This window comes from Macaca nemestrina, chromosome 3, assembly GCF_043159975.1.
Source record: "Macaca nemestrina isolate mMacNem1 chromosome 3, mMacNem.hap1, whole genome shotgun sequence".
NCBI classification, from domain to species: Eukaryota; Metazoa; Chordata; class Mammalia; order Primates; family Cercopithecidae; genus Macaca; species Macaca nemestrina.
In genome coordinates this window covers 118,358,703-118,379,909 of record NC_092127.1, presented here as the reverse complement: position 1 = coordinate 118,379,909, position 21,207 = coordinate 118,358,703, and the positions used below count along the sequence as shown (strand labels likewise).

The 21,207-nt window shown below is 40.4% G+C and overlaps 1 protein-coding gene across 4 annotated transcripts in view; it reads right to left on the bottom strand.

Annotated features, from left to right (window-relative positions):
• Window positions 1-149: 149 nt before the first annotated feature.
• Window positions 150-21,207, bottom strand: part of LOC105463530 (transmembrane protein 165) — a 30,741-nt gene continuing 9,683 nt past the window's right edge. For 2 of the 4 annotated variants that reach the window (XM_011710680.2, XM_071093378.1), the window contains 6 exons: window positions 14,489-14,714; window positions 9,102-9,277; window positions 8,366-8,548; window positions 5,987-6,008; window positions 1,662-1,767; window positions 150-943 (listed from right to left, as the gene is read on the bottom strand). In XM_011710680.2, the coding sequence (XP_011708982.1) occupies window positions 880-943; window positions 1,662-1,767; window positions 5,987-6,008; window positions 8,366-8,548; window positions 9,102-9,277; window positions 14,489-14,714 (777 nt within the window). In that variant the 3' untranslated portion in view covers window positions 150-879. The remainder of the gene's footprint in view (window positions 944-1,661; window positions 1,768-5,986; window positions 6,009-8,365; window positions 8,549-9,101; window positions 9,278-14,488; window positions 14,715-21,207) is intronic. The other 2 variants (XM_011710681.3, XM_071093377.1) reach the window with 1 other exon arrangement.

The window sequence follows — 21,207 nt, the reverse complement described above, 5'->3', positions numbered from 1 at the left end:
ACGACAGTACTTTCGAACAATGAATGCCTGGCTCCTGTTTAGCTACTTTAGGCATATCTCAAATGTTTAATATATTAGTTTTTTACATCGGCTTTAGAAATTGGCCTATCAATACTGATAATTGTATATAACACACAAGGAAAAACAAGCACTGGTCATACCACTTTTATTTATATTGTATCTATGTTACATTGTTTATTCAATATAGAAAAAATATGAATACATTCATAGTATTCTCTTTTAATTTGGTAATTCCACGTTGTCAAATATTGACTCTTTTAATATTGGGTGTCCTACCCAATTAAAAAAAAAAAAGAGGAAGAATGACCTGGCAGACAGTTCTTCTTGTACCATGTTATTGATATAACAGTAATATCATATATGTCTTTTTTTAAACACCTAATTTTGAAAAGACCGATGATTAAACTACTGCTTACTGGCTCAGGGAAATGTTTTAAAACATAGAAATTAATTCATTCTTTCCCCAAGAAATTTTTAAGGTAAACATCTTTAAAACACCTAAGTGATGAAGGAGAAAATTTGTATTCCTTAAAAAGGGGTCAGTGCTGAAAGAAAATCGCATGGCAGACCCCACTGCACAACAGTTCTGCACCAGAATAAAAATGGGGACTATATTAACATAATTACGCTGGAGAGAAAAAAAACCCACCCTTAGAAGTCAGGTTTCTTTTAAAACTCCTTGTTACAAATAGAATCAGTGATTATATCTCAAACATCATAATGGGTCAAACTCACAAATCAGTGCTACAAAATACAGTATTTTTCCATCACTTTTAGTTGTAATGTACACTATGTACAGAAAATATTATCTATTTTAAACTAAATACAGATGAACAAACAGCTTGTCAAAAACCAGAATCAGGGCTTATAAATAGTGCAGAAAATGCAAACGCCAAAAAAACGATGCCTCCTATGATTGTCACTGGAAGAGAGAAAAAAAAAGTCAAATACAGCAAAATTCCTATACCTTGATACTATACAAAATGAAAAGGGAGCCGATGAGGTGGCCAATTATTCTTCCAATCTAGTAAACTAACCTTGAAAACAAATTAGAATCACTTCAACCCCTTTTAAATAGCAAGGAACAACACTTAACACGCTTGACTGTGAACAGTAAGAATCAGGTTTTTCTCCAGCACTGTTTTGAGAAATGACAGGAGTGTATTAAATCCAGACAGTGCTGACAAGCAACAGGAGAACTGTAACTCATTTTAAAATCCAGTTATAAAAGAAAATGTTCAAGTCTTCTGACTAGCAAAGAGACAATTCTTCCATCTCCAGACCTAACTGTAGCTTCACAGGACATATTCAGCAGAATCAGTACCTGGTCTGAACATATGATTCCAGTCTTGTAAGACACATTTTTAGAGCCAAAAACTTCTCATACTTCCAAATGGCAATTGTTTTACTAAGATACTATGTCAACAAGAAGCTACTATGAATTCAATAAAAATGACTTTGTATTTTGCTAACTTCTACACAGGTGAAAAGAGTCCATATTTGCAATACCAAGAGTAATAGTAGGTAGGTAATTACAAAAACCAAGTATACTTCAGCAGCAGAAATTTAAATAAAGCTAACACCCTTTAATCTCTCTGTGATTCTAAAATGTTACCTGATTTGTAATTTTCAAGACTTACCAGTTCTGACAGAGATTTTCTGTGCTATCATTCTTCCTCCAATTACTGCCAATCCCGTGCACAGGCAGTGCCCCACAGTTCCACCCACAGCTACACCATAGGGGTCCTGGAAGCAAGCGTCACAGCATTAATTCAAAACCAAGTATTAATTCATAAGAACCATAACAATTCAGAAGCACTAAAAATGGTGGCCAACAATTAAAAAGCATAATAGTTATAAAAATGCAGGTGTATAATAAATTTATGAAAGGTGTAATGGCTGCTTGAAGGAATATGTACCAGTTATACTTAAGACTAGACCTAAAAATTTAAATAACCCAAATCAGTTTGTAAAGTCAAAAAAATCCTGATGAAATAAAGCTAATCAAACCGTTTAGCAGTTATTAAACTTCCTTCACAGGCAATACGTAGCACTGCTATGACAAGTGCTAGGGAGGATTTTAAGCTAGACGGTTGTTCCCTCAGGTACTGCTTGGTATTATGAGAAACTCAAGTCAATCTTTCGCAGAATAGTATGCCTCTGCTTCTTGGGAACAGAAACCCTGCCTCAGTGCCAGGAACCAAGGATTTATCCAGTGAACACATGCTACCTGAGCAAAGCAGGCACTCAGATTCGGAGGAGAGGAGTATTTAGTGAAAGTTTCCCAGAAGATAGCCCTGAAGAATGAGCAGGGGGTGGTGAGAATGTGATTTTGTTTTGTGGGAGAAGGAACATGCTAAGTAGAAAGCAAAGGCCAGCAGTACCAGACAACCAGCTGCAGAGCCCTTCACCATTTCACAAAAGGGTAGCTGGGAGCCCAGGTCAGGGAGGACCCTACCATCTTGGAGTTTAAACTGTGTCCTAAGACACTTACTGGTTTTTAGCTGGAAAGTAACAAAACAGATTTATGCTTTAAAAGTCCACTAGGCCAGGTGCAGTGGCTCATGCCTGTAATCCCAACACTTTGGGAGGCTGAAGCAGGAGAACTGCTTGAGCCTGGCAGTTTGAGACTAGCCTAGGCAACATAGTGAGACCTTTCATCTCTACAAAAAAATAAAAACTTAGCCAGGCATCCTAGTAACCACAAGTGGTCCCAGCCGCTCGGGAGGATGAGGTGGGTGGATCACTTGAGCCCAGGAGGTTGTGTCTGCAGTGAGCTGTGATTGTTCTCCATCCTGGGCAATAGAGTAAGACCCTATCTCAAAAATTTTTTAAAGTCTACTGAAGAGAAAGAACCGGAGGGGAACAAGACTGAAGGAAGGGTGATCCACTGCAATGCTACAGCAACAGCCCTGGAAAGAAAGAGCACTGCCCCAGATTGGGGTAGATGACTGTAGGCAAAAAGCAGGTGAATTTGAGAGAAATTAAGAAGGCAAATTAATATACATCCATGATAAATGAATGATAGGCTTTATGGAAAAATATCAGAGCCAAGCACAGTGGAGCCAGCCACTCAGGAGGCTAAGGCAGAAGGATCACTTGAGGCCAGGAGTTCGAGACTAGCCTGAGCAATACAGCGAGATCCTGTCTCTTAAAAATAAAATAATGGTGCAGTGGTTCATGAATGTAGTTCCAGCTATTAAGGAAGCTGAGGTGAAAGGATCACTTGAGCCTGAGTTTGAAGCTACAGCGAGTTATGATCACACTACTGTGCTACAAATTCCATCCTGGGTGACAAAGCAAGACTCCATCTCTTATTAAAAAAAGAAAAGTTGGTTGGGTGCAGTGGCTCATGCCTGTAATGCCAGCACTTCAGGAGGCCGAGGAGGGCGGATCACAAGGTCAGGAGATCAAAACACGGTGAAACTCCGTCTCTACTAAAAATACAAAAAATTAGCCAGGTGTGGTGGCGGGCACCTGCAGTTCCAGCTACTGGGGAGGCTAAGGCAGTAGAATCGCTTGAATCTGGGAGGTGGAGACTGCAGTGAGCCGAGATCACACCACTGCACCATCTCAAAAAAAAAATCAAGCATGACACCCAAATTTCTCTCCCACAATTCTTTGGATGAACTATGGTAAGACCAATGTGATTTTTAAAGTTAAGAGTCAGCTGAATCATGGTGGGTGGATGGTTCACACATGTAATCTCACCACTCTGGGAGGCTAAGGCAGGCAGATCACCTGAGGTTGGGAGTTTGAGACCAGCCTGGCCAATATGGTGAAACCTCATCTTTACTAAAAATATAAAAACTAGCCAAGCTTGGTGGCACATGCCTCTAATCCCAGCTACTCGGAGGCTGAGGCATTAGAATCGCTTGAATCCAGGAAGCAGAGCCAAGATTGCACCACTGCACTCCAGCCTAGGTGACAGAACAAGACTCTCAAATTAAAAAAAAAAGAGTCAATAACCCTGGTATAGAGAAAGCAGAAAGAGAAGAATGTTGATGACATAATCATGAGGGACAAAGGCAGCATTCAAGGAAGGATAAAGAAGGGTCCACAGGAGAAAGCAAGTGAGGTGGCCAGGCAATTACCTCCTGTGAGGACCAATGGAGGCACCATCGAAGGCCATGGGGAGCTCAAAGCACAACAGTGTTCCTGGGTTTCCACGGGCTAAGTATGCAAGGAGAGCAGAGCCAAGGCTTATTCCCATCACAGCCAAGCCCTCTGACACAAGTGGGATTTGAGATGTAGAATTGAGGAAAGGGGCTTTTTCTTTTTAAAGGATGAGAAAAAATTGGTACACACGAACAATGCTCACAAAACGGCTGAGAGAAAGGCAAAATCTAAGCATATTATAAGGGTGGAATTCAGAATACAGGAGGGTAGAGGGGCTGCCACTGTGATGGGTGGGAATGAAGAAAGGGAACTGCTGCTGTTATGAAGGAGAAGGGAAAGCCCGCTGCTGGGCAGTGTGTGTGCAGAGACAGGAAACTGGCTGAAGCATCCACTGTGAAGAACAGAAGAGTGGGAGTACATTTCCCAAATTCTACTTGTTTATTATAAACTGCTATCCATGAAGATGGTTCTATTTGAAAGTAATATTTAGGCCAGGCGTAATCTCAGCACTTTGGGAGGCCAAGGTGGGCAGATTGCTTGAGCTCAGGAGTTCAAGACCAGCCTGGGCAACATGGCAAAACACCATCTCTACAAAAAATACAAAATTAGCCAGCCGTGGTGGCGGGAATCTGTAGTCCCAGACTTGGGATGCTGAGGTGGGAGAATGGCTTGAGCCCAGGAGGTGGAGGTTGAGGTGAGCTGAGATTGTGCCATTGTACTCCAGCCTGGTTAACAGAGCCAGATCCTGTCTCAAAAAAAAAAGAAAGAAAATGATATTTAAAAATGCACTAGATTAAGTAAAATAAACTAGTAGTAAACTAGTTCCTTTAATATAAGATTTTTCAGTCTTTATTTGTATATTGAGTCATCCTTTTTTTTTTTTTTTTTGAGATGGAATCTAGCTCTGTCACCCAGAGTGGAGTACAGTGACACAATCTCGGCTTACCCGGGTTCGAGCGATTCTCCTGCCTCAGCCTCCTGAGTAGCTGAGACTACAGGCGAGTGCCACCACACCCACCTAATTTTTGTATTTTTAGTAGACACGGAGTTTCTCCATGTTGGCCAGGCTGGTCTCAAACTCCTGACCTCAGGCGATCTGCCTGCCTTGGCCTCCCAAAGTGCTGGGATTAAACACGTGAGCCACCACACCCGGCCTGAGTCTTAAAAACAAAAAACAAAACACCAGGGATATAATATTTGCCAAATTTGACTCTGAATTTCTTCCTTCCCCCTCACCCTTTTTGGCCTAGAACCAATTCACATCTCAAAAGACACTAGGATTATGTGAAATCCAATTTGGGAACAGTAAATCATGTTGGAAGCAAAGATAAAACTGCATACTAAAATGGCCTGAACTAGACAACTGCATGGTTCATAAGAAAAATTACCAACAAAAATAGGAATACTAAAGGAACAGAAAAAGACACAACATTCCTGCCATTTAAGAGCTCATTATATATCCCCACAGTGCAGTTAGTATGGAAGTGTGGCTAACACTGAATGTGCCACGTGTGGGACCGTGCTAGATACCCTGCGTGTGTTATTTCATCTGCAAAACGATCCACAAAGCAGGTAATCCCCATTTTTGGATGAGGAAATGCAGGGAAGTGTAGTAACATGATTATACAGCAAGAGACTCAGACCCAGTCAGCACGTGCCATACTGCTAGAATGGACCGGGGTGTCTCGTAGGTAGGGAGCCTCGAGCCTTTCACACATTGCTCTATGGCATACAGTCTATGGCACAGACTGTATGCCATAGAGCAGACAGAAAAACGCAGTGATTCTGCTGTCAGGATAACTCACCCTGGTAGAACCACTACCACTTCAACAATATGGTTACTTACTTTTGAGTCCAACTCTGGCAATCTGAAAGCCAATAAAAGGCTAGAAATCAAGAAGAATATAGGGTACAGCCATTATATATATACATACACACACACACACACACACATATATATATATTTTTTTATTTAAGATAGTGTCTCACTCTGTCACCTAGGCTAGAGAACAGTGGCACGATCTCGGCTCACTGCAACCTCTGCCTCCTGGGTTCAAGTGATTCTCCTGCCTCAGCCTCCCTAGTAGCTAAGATTACAGGCACCTGCCACCACGTCCAGCTAATTAAAGTGATATTTTTTAAAGAAAGTTTGTTTTACGGGAATCCAGTGAAAATCAGAGTTCCATTTTTTGTCCTCAAAATACAGCATTTTTGAGGCTTCTCTGACAAAACAGCCTTTCCCATCTATCTTAGTCCTGGTCTTCAACTGTCTTATATTTTAAACCACAGCCTATAATTAAAGAACTTGTTCTTGGCCGGGCGCGGTGGCTCAAGCCTGTAATCCCAGCACTTTGGGAGGCCGAGACGGGTGGATCACGAGGTCAGGAGATCGAGACCATCCTGGCTAACACGGTGAAACCCCGTCTCTACTAAAAAAATACAAAAAAATTAGCCGGGCGAGGTGGCGGGCGCCTGTAGTCCCAGCTACTTGGGAGGATGAGGCAGGAGAATGGCGGGAACCCGGGAGGCGGAGCTTGCAGTGAGCCGAGATCGCGCCACTGCACTCCAGCCCGGGCGACAGAGCGAGACTCCATCTCAAAAAAAAAAAAAAAAAAAAAAAAAGAACTTGTTCTTTTACAGTAGACAGTTCCAAGAAATTAGAAACAATTTTAATCTTATAAAAAGAATTTGATATAAACATAGATAAGAAATAACATTAGTTAAGATCAAAAAGAGGTTGAAAAGCAGTAGCAATATTCCATTCCACAACCATCTCCACAGGAAATCTTAATAAATCCGTGTGAACAATGACAGGCACCTCATACAAAACCTCGCTATTCCTCAAAAGAAAAATTAAATAAAAAAATCAGTGGGCATGTTTTAAGTAAGTGGCATTGAACAACTGTGAAGAAGGCCACAGCCAGCCAGCTTACTCCCTCACACAAGTCACTCGATCTCTCTGGGTGTCAGGTTCTTCATCTGAAGAGTAAAAGCTACAACAAGATGAGCTGAGGCCATTAGCTTCCCACTCCAGGACTTAGGATTCTTGGGCTAAGACCTAACAGAAAGTTCCTACACAGAAACAAACAAGTCACCTAGGCCAGAGCAGTGGCTCACGCCTATAATCCCAAAAGGATTATTTGCGAGGCTGAGGCAGGAAGTTTCAGGCCAGGGGTTCAAAACGGGCCTGGACAACATGGTGAGACCCCACCCCAACCAAAAAGTAAATAAATAAAACAAATTACCCATAACAGCAGTACTCAACGATACATAAGCACTGAAATAAAAACAATGTTTTTATTTCCTTAAGTCTTTTTTGTTCTTTTTATGTATCATTTATTTAATTTCTTGAGATAGAGTCTCGCTCTGCTGCCCAGGTTGGAGTGCAGCGGCGCAATCTAGGCTCACTGGAACCTCTGTTTCCCCGGTTCAAGTAATTCTCCTGCCTCAACCTCCTGAGTAGCTAAGATTACAGGCATGAGCCACCTTGCCCAGCTAATTTTTGTATTTCTAGTAGTAGGGGTTTCTCCATGCTGGCCAGGCTGGTCTCAAATTCCTGATCGCAGGTGATCCGCCCACCTTGGCCTCCCAAAGTGCTGAGATTACAGGCCTAAGGGACCGCGCCCGGCCTTCTTTTTATATTTTAAAAGTAAACCTCCTTTTAAAATTTTTCCATGTCACTAAAATGATGTTGAAGAGTGAATATTCTAAGAGCTACACAGAGATTTGTAAATAGTTGAACCAATTTTCTGCTGGATTATTAGGCTGCTTCTAAATTTCTACTAAGTTACAATAATTATAAGTAGTCTGTGCAACACTCAATTTCTTTAGTGTAACAGATAAACCAAAAGCTATACACTTTATTAAACACCAAAATGGCCTTCAATTATACCGATTCATATTCTCAACTACTATAAAAAAGAAAGTTCTATGATAAGAAAGAAAACCAAGCTAAGATGACTAGTACCACAGTATCATTTTGGCAAAACCAAAGGGAAGAGGATGAGTAAAAACAGTCCAACTAAGCTTGGTTACAAGAATATCACCTGCAGGTGGCAGGAACTGGGAGAAGGCCAATTTTAGAGACTGGCAGAATCATCAGATGTAAAACAGTCTTGCATATAAAGGAATGCTGTGGCCCACTTGAGTGTGTCCAGTGTTTTCTGGAACAAAGTAATATTAATTGCATTTCGTTTTAAACAGTCTCCTCTCAAATATCACTCACCTCTCTAGCTGCCAATACAATTGTAGTTAGTTGAGAGCGATCACCCCATTCTGCTAAGAATGTTAATGTAAGAGCTTGAACAAAAATGGGTGAAATAAAATGCAACCACTTTTTCTGAGGTACTGTTATGCTTGTACCCGTTTCGACATCTCCTGGTCCATTTAAAAGTTTGGTTCGTTGGAACTAAAATAAATAATAAACAAATGAAAGTAAGCACAGGAAGCAAATAAAATAGCACACAAATCACTTAATTTTTCTTTTATAAGTGTTTAAATTCTATGAAATATGCTCCAAAAAAACTACATTTATGTGACCCCCAAACTTCCCCTCTGAAGCACTGGTCTCACACAGCAACAAATGCTATAGTCTCAATTCTTCCGTTTCTCCTCAGCTGAACAAACCAAACAGGATTTACTGATCATTTACTATCCCAGACACTATGGGAGAAACATGTAAAATTATAAAATACAGTTCCTGCTTTTCAGGAGCTTATAATCAACCTAATTAAGGAAACTGATTACCTGTGCTCAGTATTCATCTCTCAGCTTCCTTTCTCTACTACATTCACACCAACCCCAAGTCAGATCACAGACAGGTATAAGAACAGAACTAAGCAAAAGACGTTATTTTGGTGTAGCCCACGCATATCACACAGATGGGGCCACTGAGAAACCTCTGGAGTGTTTATTCCTAGTTGAGTGCCTTTCTGGTCCAGATCAATGGGGCTATGGCTTACTTCTTCATCTTTCTTCTTTAATTCAGCTTGAACTTCTTCCAGTTCCTCTTGACCCTCATCAGGGCTCATCTTTAAGCCTTCCCGAAGCATTCTAATGCCAAAAATGGCAAATAATACAGTTGAAACATAGTATGTATAGACCCTGGGGATGACTGTGGTGGCATAGCCAAACAAAACTGGAAAAAATACAACAGTATGTTTGTTAATGAGTGTGTATCATGACCGACTAAAGGAACAGTTAACTTAAGAAATAAAAATTTATCACTGTTGAAAGAAAAATGGTTCACATTAGAAGCTAATCTAGCATGTAATAAACTCAAGTAGTTCCAGTTCTTTCCCTCCACCAATAGTAAACCCTCAGATCTAGCCCAGGCCTAACACAGCTTATTCAGAAGCCAATGGTCCAGCCGAAGATGGCACATCTTTCAGAGAGATGTTAAATAAGATATTGAACTCCTTTCCAGGCATGTTCAGCCAGAGGCTGGCTTGCCTCTACGTTGTGCAAGGCACAGTACCTGGGGTAGAGATTAGCTCAGAGGCCCTCTCAAGAGTTGAGATTTTATTACCTGGAAGCCACACCACTTTCATAGTGGTATTTCTTCATCACAAATCTTTAAATTACAAACTTCTAGTGAAGCATCATGACAAGATTCTCACATAGCAAGATTCAAACTCTGCTCCTTTGTAACTATTTAAAATAAGTACATTTTATGAAAAAAAAAAACCTAAAAATTCTTATAACATATATTAAAATAATGTTACAACAGGCTCAAACATTCAGTTCCACTCTTTCCCACTGATAAGACATCTGTGTAAGTTATATAAAAAATGATGCTTGGAACTATATCAAGAACTCAAATCCTAACGGGGAAACACAACTACATCAGTAATACTAATTCAGTAATTAAAAATTTGGCTGGGCAAAGTGGCATAATCCCAGCACTCTGGAAGACCACGGCGGAAGGATTGCTTGAGCCTAGAAGTTCCAGACCAGCCTGGGAAACACAGTGAAACCCTGTCTCATAAACAAACAAAAACAACTACGTAAGGAATAGAGGATACGACCATACATATAATATATACAATTACTCTGGCCAGGCACGGTGGCTCATGCCTGTAATCCCAGCACTTTGGGAGACCGAGTCGGGCGGATTACTTGAGCCCAGGAGCTTGAGACCACTGGTCAACACGGTGAAATCCTGTCTCCACAAAAAAAATACAAAAATTAGCCTGATGGGGTGGCACACACCTGTGGTTCCAACCTACTTGAGGGGCTGAGGTAGAAGGATCACTTGAGCCCAGGAGGTCAAAGCTGCAGTGAGCTGTAATCATGCCACTGCATCCCAGCTTGGGCAACAGAGTGAGACCCCATCTCAAAAAAGAAAGAAAGAAAGAAAAATACAATTACTCTTTAATTCACTAGCTCTTTTTATGAAATGGGTGCAACACTTATAAACCTGCCTGAAAATTAAATGTATAACCTGTATGTAAATTCCCTACATTACAAAATTTAAAAGATCTTAAAATCATGGTTAGAAATGTAGCAAACCTATGTCTGCGTGCACATCTGTATTTAAATTACTGTGTGTGTGTATATGTAAGTATACACACAGGATACAAGCACATATTTTCTAGCTCTGTCCGCTGAAAAGACAAGAGGCAATTTGTAACAATGAGCTCAGTAACCTTGCACCGAGATCTTGGGTTCTAATAACATTCTCCCCTAAAAAGCTCCTCAAAACTCCTCTGAGAAATGGCCAGTTCCAGGACTGGGCAGAGCAGGAGCATGATGAACCTGTAATATCTTGTTGTACTATAAAGTGAGGAGCAAAAACAAATGGAAGCATGCCACAAAGACACAGGACACAGTTTGAAAAGGCTCCCACTGGCCTAACCTGGGATAATTTAATCAGCAAAATAGTTAAATAATTAATTATAAACCACTGAAAAAAGGAATCCATGAGTTTGTACTAATAGTAAAAAGACAAACAAATGGGAAAGGAAGGAGAGCTCTCGCTGGCAGTAGAATGTCAAGGCTTACTGGTGAATATGCAAGTACTAGAATTAAAAGTCGTCATTTTGCAAACATCAAGGAAAGATTTAATTATTCAAGAATCATCAACTGATGCAAAATCTTTGGAGAAATTTTGATGAGGAAGAGGGTGTTTGTACTGTCTTTAAGCATATCCCTACAGATTAGATATTAGTTACTAGAGAAGACAAAGACAACACAGAAAAGAAATCCTGACTGGGTCACCAAAATTAATGTCACCAATGAGGGATAAATGGACACCATGTGCTTCCAGATGAGACATTCTTGGAGAGACAAAGTATCACCTATGCAGTTTTCTAGTCAGGAACGCCTACCTCAATCTAATCATGAAGAAACATCAGACAAACAAGAAATGGGGAACAGTCCATTCCGCCAGGGGAGGGGGGATGCACTGTATTCTCCCAAAAAAGCTGATGTCAGAAAACATTTTTAAAAAAGGCAATGGACATATTTCAGATTAAAAGACTAAAAAAAATAAGTAAATAACTAAATGCAATACCTGACCTAGACCGAAGGGAAAAACACTGATATAAAGGACATTATCGAGGGGTTGGGGGCAAGGGGAGGGAGAGCATTAGGACCAATACCTAATGCATGCGGGGCTTAAAACCTAGATGACAGGTTGATGAGTGCAACAAATCACCATGGCACACGTATACCTAACGTAACAAACCTGCACGTTCTGCACATGTATCCCAGAACTTAAAGTATTTAAAAAAAAAAAAAGTGGTTAAATCTATAAAACTAAAGCTGTGAAAGAGAAGGAAGATGTAGAAATAAAGACATATGACTTAACAGTTGAGACAACATAATAATAAAAAGACTGTTACATCCACTTAAATTACATAAAACTGCTGCCACAAGTGACATATTTAATAAGTTTTATGTTCTTTCTTTTTCTTTTTTCTTTTTTTTTTTTTTTTTTGAGACGGAGTCTCGCTCTGTTGCCCAGGCTGGAGTGCAGTGGCACGATCTCGGCTCACTGCAAGCTCTGCCTCCCAGGTTCATGCCATTCTCCTGCCTCACCCTCCCGAGTAGCAGGAACTACAGGTGCCCGCCACCAAGCCCGGCTAATTTTTTGTACTTTTTTAGTAGAAATGGGGTTTCACCGTGTTAGCCAGGATGGTCTCAATCTCCTGACCTTGTGATCCGCCCGCCTCGGCCTCCCAAAGTGCTGGGATTACAGGCGTGAGCCACCGCGCCCAGCCTATGTCCTTTCAAAAAACAAAAAAAGAAAGGACATTGGGTCACCCAAAATTAAAATATGGATGACAGATTCAAGTACTGTATCAATACATAAAATATATTAAATGTTGTGTGTATGTGTGTGCATTACATAGCTCATAATGTATGTATATGTACACACTATAGACAGGTATTTAAACCATGAGTATATATACACATTTATAATTTTATTTAGATAGAGTACAAATGCTAAAACAAATGGGATAAAATGTTAACAGGTGAATCTAGGCAAAAGATATGTAAGTGTTCTTTGTACTATTTTATTTTTGCTGCTTTGTAAACTTAAAATTATTTCTATAAAATGTTTAAAAATTGTAAAATGATGGGCCAGGGGCCAGGTGCAGCTCACGCCTATAATCCCAGCACTTTGGGAGGCCAAGGCGGGCGATCACTTGAGGTCAGGAGTTTGAGACCAGCCTGGCCAACATGAGAAACTCCATCTCTACCGAAACATACAGCAAGTAGCTAGGCGTGATGGCACGTGCCACCAGTCTCAGCTACTTGGGAGGCTGAGGCACGAAAACTGCCTGAGCCCGGGAGGCGGAGGCTGCAGTGAGCCGGGATCATGCCACTGCACTCCAGCCTGGGTGACAGAGCAAGAATCTGTCTCAAAATAAATAAAAAGATAAATAAATAAAAATTAAAAAAATAAATACAAGGTAAAAGGATGGGCCAGGCACACATACCTATAATATCAGTACATTGGTATTGTTGAGGTGGAAGGATAGCTTAAGCCCAAGAGTTCAAGATCAGCCTGGGCAACACAGCCAGACCCTGTCTCTACAAAAAAACAAAAAATTTAGCTGGGCATAGTGACATGGTCCCAGCTACTCAGGAGGCTGACGTGGAAGGATCACTTGAGCCCAGGAGCTCCAGGTTTCAGTGAGCTATGATCATGCCACTGCACTCCAGCCCTCTGAGTGATAGAGCAAGACCCTGTCTCTAAAAAAAAAAAAAATAATACATAAATGAATAAAAAATAGCTCTATCGTCTCATTAAGAGATGTATTTCCACTTTTTAAAAATGATTATTTAAATCTGTAATATATTTTCTTTGAGTACTAATAACTATAACAACTCAATTCATAGAGTTAACACTTAGAGATTTACTAGGAGAAATTTACAATATCTTTGAAAATTCAATGATATTAAATGCATATTTTTATTGCAGGTAGATATGACGGTGTGATCCACACATATATTTCTTTAGGCTCATAAAGTGAAGCAGTGGGAGTGGACAAGGAAGAAAGAAATCTGTAACTGGTTTGTCATCAATTAGTTGTAAACACCACTGCACTTGGATCAGCTCTGTAATACATTTTGAAGCAAAAACTGATAATCATTAGGGTAAAATTAAGGAAAGTTAATGAAAATATAAATTATAGGAAGAAAAAAATGTAAATTTCCAACTGTTAAAAAAGTATATTCACATTTGTTTTAAAGGAATGATGGTAATAGTGGGTATCAAATTGCTAATGGTATTTAGACTCACTGGGTATATTTTTAAAACATCCTAACAGTCTCTCTTTTTTTTTTTTTTTTGAGACGGGAGTCTCACTCTGTTACCCAGGCTGGAGTGCAGTGGCACGATCTTGGCTCACTGCAACTTCTGCCTCCTGGGTTCAAGCGATTCTCCTGCCTCAGCCTCCTGAGTAGCTGGGATAACAGGCGCCCGCCACCATACCCAGCTAATTTTTGTATTTTCAGTAGAAATGGGGTTTCACCACGTTGGTCAGGCTGGTCTCGAACTCCTGACCTTGTGGTCCGCCCGCCTTGGCCTCCCAAACTGCTGGGATTACAGGCGTGAGCGACTGTGCACAGCCCCAACAGTCTTACTTTACACATTATAACAGAAATTAGATCTTTGCAATTCCTTAAGATGAAAAATTATAGACACCTATGCGACAGAGGGTACAAAATTATTTTAGAGGATACACAAGGAAAGAATACACAAATAAAAGGTTGGAAGACCACAAATACGGTGTAAGCCAAATTCCCATAGGACTAGGTCAATGACTCAATGACTTCATGTCACACAACATGCTTTCCCTTTAATTCAGCGAACTCATGGGGGAAAAAGTACACTCACCTGACAAGCACGTCATTAGTCCCAAGGCAAGCATTGCACCAGCCAGAACGGTCAGGCGGTTATAGCGCATTGCCATGATGGCTGCTATAAAAAATGTCTTATCACCCAATTCAGACACAATAATAACTGATATGGCAGCAACAAATGCATGGATAAATCCCAAATTAGTTTGGGTAGCAGGATCTTCTTTATTGGTATGAACTGGAGCTGCTGGTGTAAATATTTTCTGCAAAACAAAAGATCAGTTACTTCTTAAAATCATTATTTAAAATTATTTTACTTTACATGTAAATAAGATTTAGTTTTTTTTGAAAACTTTCTTGTCATGGTCATTACACTTATTTACTGTCTAATCACTCTGAAAGCCATCAGTAATGACAGTAACCTCTGACGGTGGTTGCTACAATTTGAGTATCTCTTACCTGAAATGCCTGGGACCAGAAGTATTTGGAATTTTGGATTTTTTTAGATTTTGGAATATTTGTATCATAGTTGAGTATCCCTCATCCAGAAATCCAAAATGTTCCATTGAGCATTTCATGTGAGCATGTCAGTGCTCAAAAAGTTTCAGATTCTGGAGCACTGTGATTTTAGATTGAGGATACTAAACATGTATGATGCAGATACATATATATATATATAAATAAATTCTCCAAAACAATTTTAAGAACAGAGTACAGACCTGCTATATCCATTAATTTTTTTTTTTTTTTTGAGACAATCTCACTCTGTCACTCAGGCTGGAGTGCGGAGTGCAGTGGTGCAATCTTGGCTCACTGCAACCTCCACCTCCCGGGTTCAAGCGATTCTCCTGCCTCAGCCTCAGAAGTAACTGGGATTATAGGCATGCACCACCACGCCCAGCTAATTTTTGTATTTTTGGTCAAGAGGGGGTTTCTCATCATGTTGGCCAGGCTGGTCTTGAACTCCTGACCTAAAGTGATCCACCCACCTCAGCCTCCCAAAGTGCTGAGATTACAGGCGTGAGCCACCACGCCTGGCCAAAATTACCTTATTTGTTAGGCATTTGTGATTTGAAATTTAGTTATTAGCTATGTCTCATTCAAATTTGTATTAGTAACTTACGTGAAAGACCCAGGTATGTTTATTAAACATTTGAATGACATGAAGCTAAGAAAAATTTCATTAACACTCTGAAGGACAAATTAAGACCCACAAACCTCAGCAGGGTATAGAGAGCTGGTTCCAGCTAAGACAAGTTTAATACAGCTGTTTAACGGATGGTCCTATGCTGAAGTCTAAAAATATCTTAGAAGGTAAAGTGGCCTAGCCAGGCACCATACATCACGCCTGTAATCTCAGCACTTTGGGAGGCTGAGGCGGGTGGATCACCTGAGGTCAGGAGTTCCAGATCAGCCTGGTCAACATGATGAAACCCCATCTCTACTAAAAATACAAAAATTAGCCGGGCATGGTGGCGGGAGCCTGTAATCCCAGCTACTTGAAAGGCTGAGACGGGAGAATTGCTTCAATCTGGGAGGCGGAGGTTGTAGTGAGCTGAGATCATGCCATTGCACAATGGGCAATGAGTGAAACTCAGTCTCAAAAAAAAAAGTGGGGGAGGGGAAGGAAAAGTGGCTAATGAAAAAGACAAACCAGTGTCTTGGCTGTCATTATGCTGAAAATGTGACAAAGCTACAAAAAAGCAGTAAGCTTTTCGCTTGAAGGAGTTAGTGACAAGTCCAACGTTATTCTATGCTGCTCAGACCTTCCCCAAAGTTCTATACACAGTTCTAAAGCACTGCACTGCCTTCTAAAGATTAGCAGAGATGTCAAAGACTCTAAAACCAGGGATGGCAAGTTACTGAAGCCAAAACCCAGCCTGTAAGAACAAAAAAAATGTTTTTTTACATTTTTAAGAGGTTACAAGAAATAAGAAGAAAGAGAAAGGGAGGGAAGGTTGCTGGAAGGCAAGAAGGAGGGAGGGAAGGAAAGGAAGATTATGCATCAGAGATTGGTAGCCTGTAAATACATGGCCTAAAATATTTACTTTCTGGCAACTACAAAGTGTGCTGACTTGGCTCTAAAACAACCCCATGAGGGACCAGGAAGGACAGGGTATCATGTTCCAATAATTGGGAAAGTGTATATGTGAATCTATCCAATGTATATGGTCCTAAGAGGCAGAACTAAAAAGTTACAGATGGCAGGTTTTAGCTTAACAGAGGAGAGATTTCTATCTCCAAAGAGGCACCTCAAGTTGGAATGGACTGCTAGAGGAGGTGGTAAATACCCTTCTCTTCTCAATGTCTGAGTTCCAGAGAAGGGAACCACCACTCCCGGGAAATGGGCTAGACAAACGGTTCTCAACCAGGGCGATTGTCTCTCCCGGGGGACATCTGACAATGTTTGGAGACATTTTTAGTTGTCACAATCAAAGGGGAACTACTGGCATCTAGTGGGTAGAGGCCAGATACGCTGCTAAACATCCTACAATGCACAGGACAGTCAGTCCTTCCACAACCAAGAATGATGTATCCAAAATGTCAACAGTTCCCAGACTGAGATGCCCTGAGCTAGATAAACCACTTCCAAAGGTCTCTTCCAATCCTAATAGCTTATTTTTAATTTTTAAAGCTTATGAATCTCTAGAAACCCAAGAGATAAAGAAAAAGAAACCCAAGAACACAGTCATTTTGGACAGGGTAAAAACAGATTTATTACAAAGGCCCTAGTCAGAGATAAGAATATAATCGTAAATTCTTAGTGTGCATGTCATTCCTTAACACATAACATAAACCTGATTCCAAAATTCCACAGTAAAGATCAGAAAAATTTAAGCATTACCATTAAGACTAGACCTCTGAGCTAAATACTGGAGAAATTTAACAAATTTAACAAAATGGTTAATTTTAATTTTAATTAAGCTGCCTTGACAGCTACCTCTTAATGAATTAAGTTTAATTAATTAAGCAAGTATCATTTTAAGGGCTTCTCCACTACTATTTTGGTTCCATCTACATGGATGGTCCTTTAAAAATGAGCTTCCTGGCCGGGTGCGGTGGCTGACGCCTGTAATCCCCGCACTTTGGGAGGCCGAGGCGGGTGGATCATGAGGTCAGGAGTTCAAGACCAGACTGGCCAACATGGTGAAACCTTGTCTCTACTAAAAATACAAAACTTAGCTGGGCATGGTGGCGGGTACCTGTAATTTCAGCTATTCAGGAGGCTGAGGCAGGAGAATTGCTTGAAGCTGGGAGGAGGAGTCTGCAGTGAGCCGAGATCCCGCCACTGCACTCCAGCCTGGGTGACAGAGCCAAGACTCCGTCTCAAAAAAAAAAAAAAAAAAAAAATGAGCTTCCTGCAGTGAGCTATGATGGCACCACTGCACTCCAGTCTGCGTGATGGAGCAAGCGCCCTTCTCAAAACAACAACTTCCTTTCTCTTCCAATATTAAGAATTCATATATATATATATATATATATATGCATTTCAAATTTCAACTTGGCTCTGACACATTTTCCTCCTGAATATGCTTTTTAAAGGTTAGTGTAAAATTTCAGGATCTGAAATCCCAGAAAAATTTTAGGAATAAATATACACCATTTATGATCACTTAGTGCTAAGCTCAAACACAAAATGTTTACTTTTTAAATCAAACACAATAGTGATCAAAGCTACATAGTCTCATGGTTTTATAATTCCCAGCCATGAAACCTCAGCCACATTATTTCATCTCTGTTCCTTTGTGAAATGTAGGGATAAAATAAAATTTGCTTTAAGAGTACCGACATGCACCACATAACGACATTTTGATCAATGATGGGCCGAATATACAGCAGTAGTCCCATAAGATTACAGTACCAAATTTTTTACTGTACCTTTTCTATGTTTTCATATATATATATATGATGTTACAACTGCCTACAGTATTTAATACAGTAACACCCTGTACAGATTTGTAGCCTAGGAGCCATACACCATACTGTTTAGCCTACGTGTGTAGCAGGTTATACATCTAGGTTTGTGTTGAGTACACTCGAGGACGTCTGCACAACAATGAAATTGCCTGATAATGCATTTCTCAGAACACATCCCCATCATTAAGTGATGCATGACTGTAAAACAAAACAAAATTTTAAAACACTACATACTCTTAAAACTTTCCTATACACGAAACACAAGCAAAATAAACTTAAAGCTTGTTACATACTATGCTGGTCCTGGGTGGCCAAAATCATACAACCAACCATGGTGACAAGAACTTAAAAACGAAAAGTATCAGGGTACTGTGAAGACACAAGATTTTTTTAAATTGAAATATTAACAGGATTAGAAAGTGATCCATTACCATTCCTTCACTGCTATGTGCAAGGATCATCTTCTTTGTCTAATTCACCTTCACAGGGACACAGTGTAGTGGTTAAGTGTATAGGCTCTGGAATCAGACTGCCTGGGTTCATAGCCAAGGCATTATCAGTTATGGCATGACCTTGGGCCAGTAGGTACACCTCCCTAAGACTCAAGTTCATCTATAACATAAGGGCTACTTATGTCTCAAAGGGTTGCTGTGAGGATTAAATGAATAAAGCCCTTTAGGACGGTGCTCAGTACACAGTAAGTACTCAATTAGTTTTTGCAGTGCTACAAAATATGAACAGTTGAATCTTCCTGAAACTAATTTCACGTTACTTACTGTTTTAAGAAACATAATGGTTTTTTCATACCAAATACTTGATTCCGATAACTATACAACGGTTCGCACTGAAGCACATACCAGGTTCCCCAACTGAACCTGTTTCTCCATCCTGAAGCATGAGCCAGAGCAGAGTCTAACAAAAAACCATGCAGCCAAAAAGGTGGGCCACATAATGCATTTTTACATTTTCTGGTAGCCATGTATTTAAAAGTAAAACCAGGTAAAAAATTTAATAACATTTTACTTCACCCAATATATTCAAAATGCTACTATTTAAATTACAAGCAGTATTTTTAAAACTACTGAGCTATTTTAACATTCTTTTTTTCATACTAAGTCTTCAGACCCTGGTGGGTACTCACTCACTGCACACCTCAACTCTGGATTTGCCACATAGCAAGTGCTCACAGCCACACGTACCCATGGCTCATGGTTACAGTGCTGGGCAGTGCAGCTCAAAAGCATGCCAGCCTTTTGCTAACCACAAGACTTTGGCCACACAGTCCTTTTTCCCTTCCCACCTCCTTTTCATTATCCCCCTCTTCATCTAGATTCCTCAAGGTCCAACTCAAGTAGAACCTCTTGAGAAAGGCCTATCCCAGCAACTCCAGCTCTTAACGATCCTGACCCACTACAATAAAACTGATGCAAACTTGTGGGCAATGAATATGGGAGGCCTATTACAGAAAAAAGTTCAAGATAGGAACACTCAAGAAATTGACCTTTTTGGATTACAAATATGTATAAATGTAATGCTATCATTTGTAATAAAGAGACAAAATAACTAAATGTCAGCTTGGTGGTTCATGCCTGTAATCCCAGCACTTTGGGAGATGGGTGGAGCCCTTGAGCCCAGCCAGGAGTTCAAGACCAGCCTGGGCAACAAAGTGAGACCCTGTCTCTACAAAAAATACAAAATTAGTTGGGTGTGGTGGCACACACTTGTAGTTTCCAGCTATTTGGGAGGCTGTGAGTTGAGAGGGATCGCTTGAGCCCAGGAGGTGGAAGTTGCAGTGAGCAGAGATCACATCACTGCACTCCAGCCTGGGCAACAGAGTGAGACCCTGTCTCCAAACAAAGAGAAAGAAAAAAACAACTGAATGTCCATTGATAGAAAACGAGTTAAATAAATGGTAGATCCACATAACAATATTATAGAGCTAAAAAAATAATAAGAATATTCTATATACTAATATAGAAAATCATTAAGATATTTTGAAGTTGAGAAAAAGTATATACTAAGTATGTGTGTATGTGGACGGTGTAAGTATCGTAAATACACACCAAGTCTCAAGAAACAAGTTAATGACGAATGTTTCCAGGAAAGGAACCAGAATGACTAGAACAGGGGTTGGCAAACTTTTTCTAGAATACAAAAAAGGAAAAGAGACATAACTTCTCACTTTACATTCTTCTGTATCTTCTGGAATTTTTAACTTTCACACCATTATAGACACATGCTATGCACCATTTCAAAAACCTCTTGACCCAACATCTTATGCCAGCTATGAAGGATCAATTTCATGTAAGCTGTGACTGGCTTCGAGCAGGTCCAACCAAAAAGCACTGCTCTGTACTTACTCATTCACTACCTGGAAGTGTGGGGAGTGAATAGCTGTGGGGCAACCAATATGGAAGCTGGTTCTAAGATTCATTTCATAAGCCTCCTTGGAAGTTTCAGAGGGATTCAGTACTAGTCACTCATGGAGTAGCTAACTTGAAAATACATCGGCCGGGCATGGTGGCTCAAGCCTGTAATCCCAGCACTTTGGGAGGCCAAGATGGGCGGATCACGAGGTCAGGAAATCGAGACCATCCTGGCTAACACGGTGAAACCCCATCTCTAATAAAAAATACAAAAAACTAGCCAGGCGAGGTGGCGGGTGCCTGTGTTCTCAGCTACTCGGTAGGCTGAGGTAGGAGAATGGCATAAACCCGGGAGGCGGAGCTTGCAGTGAGCTGAGATCCAGCCACTGCACTCCAGCCTGGGAGACAGAGCAAGACTCTGTCTCAAAAAAAAAAAAAAAAAAGAAAGAAAATACATCACACCTCTCCTGCA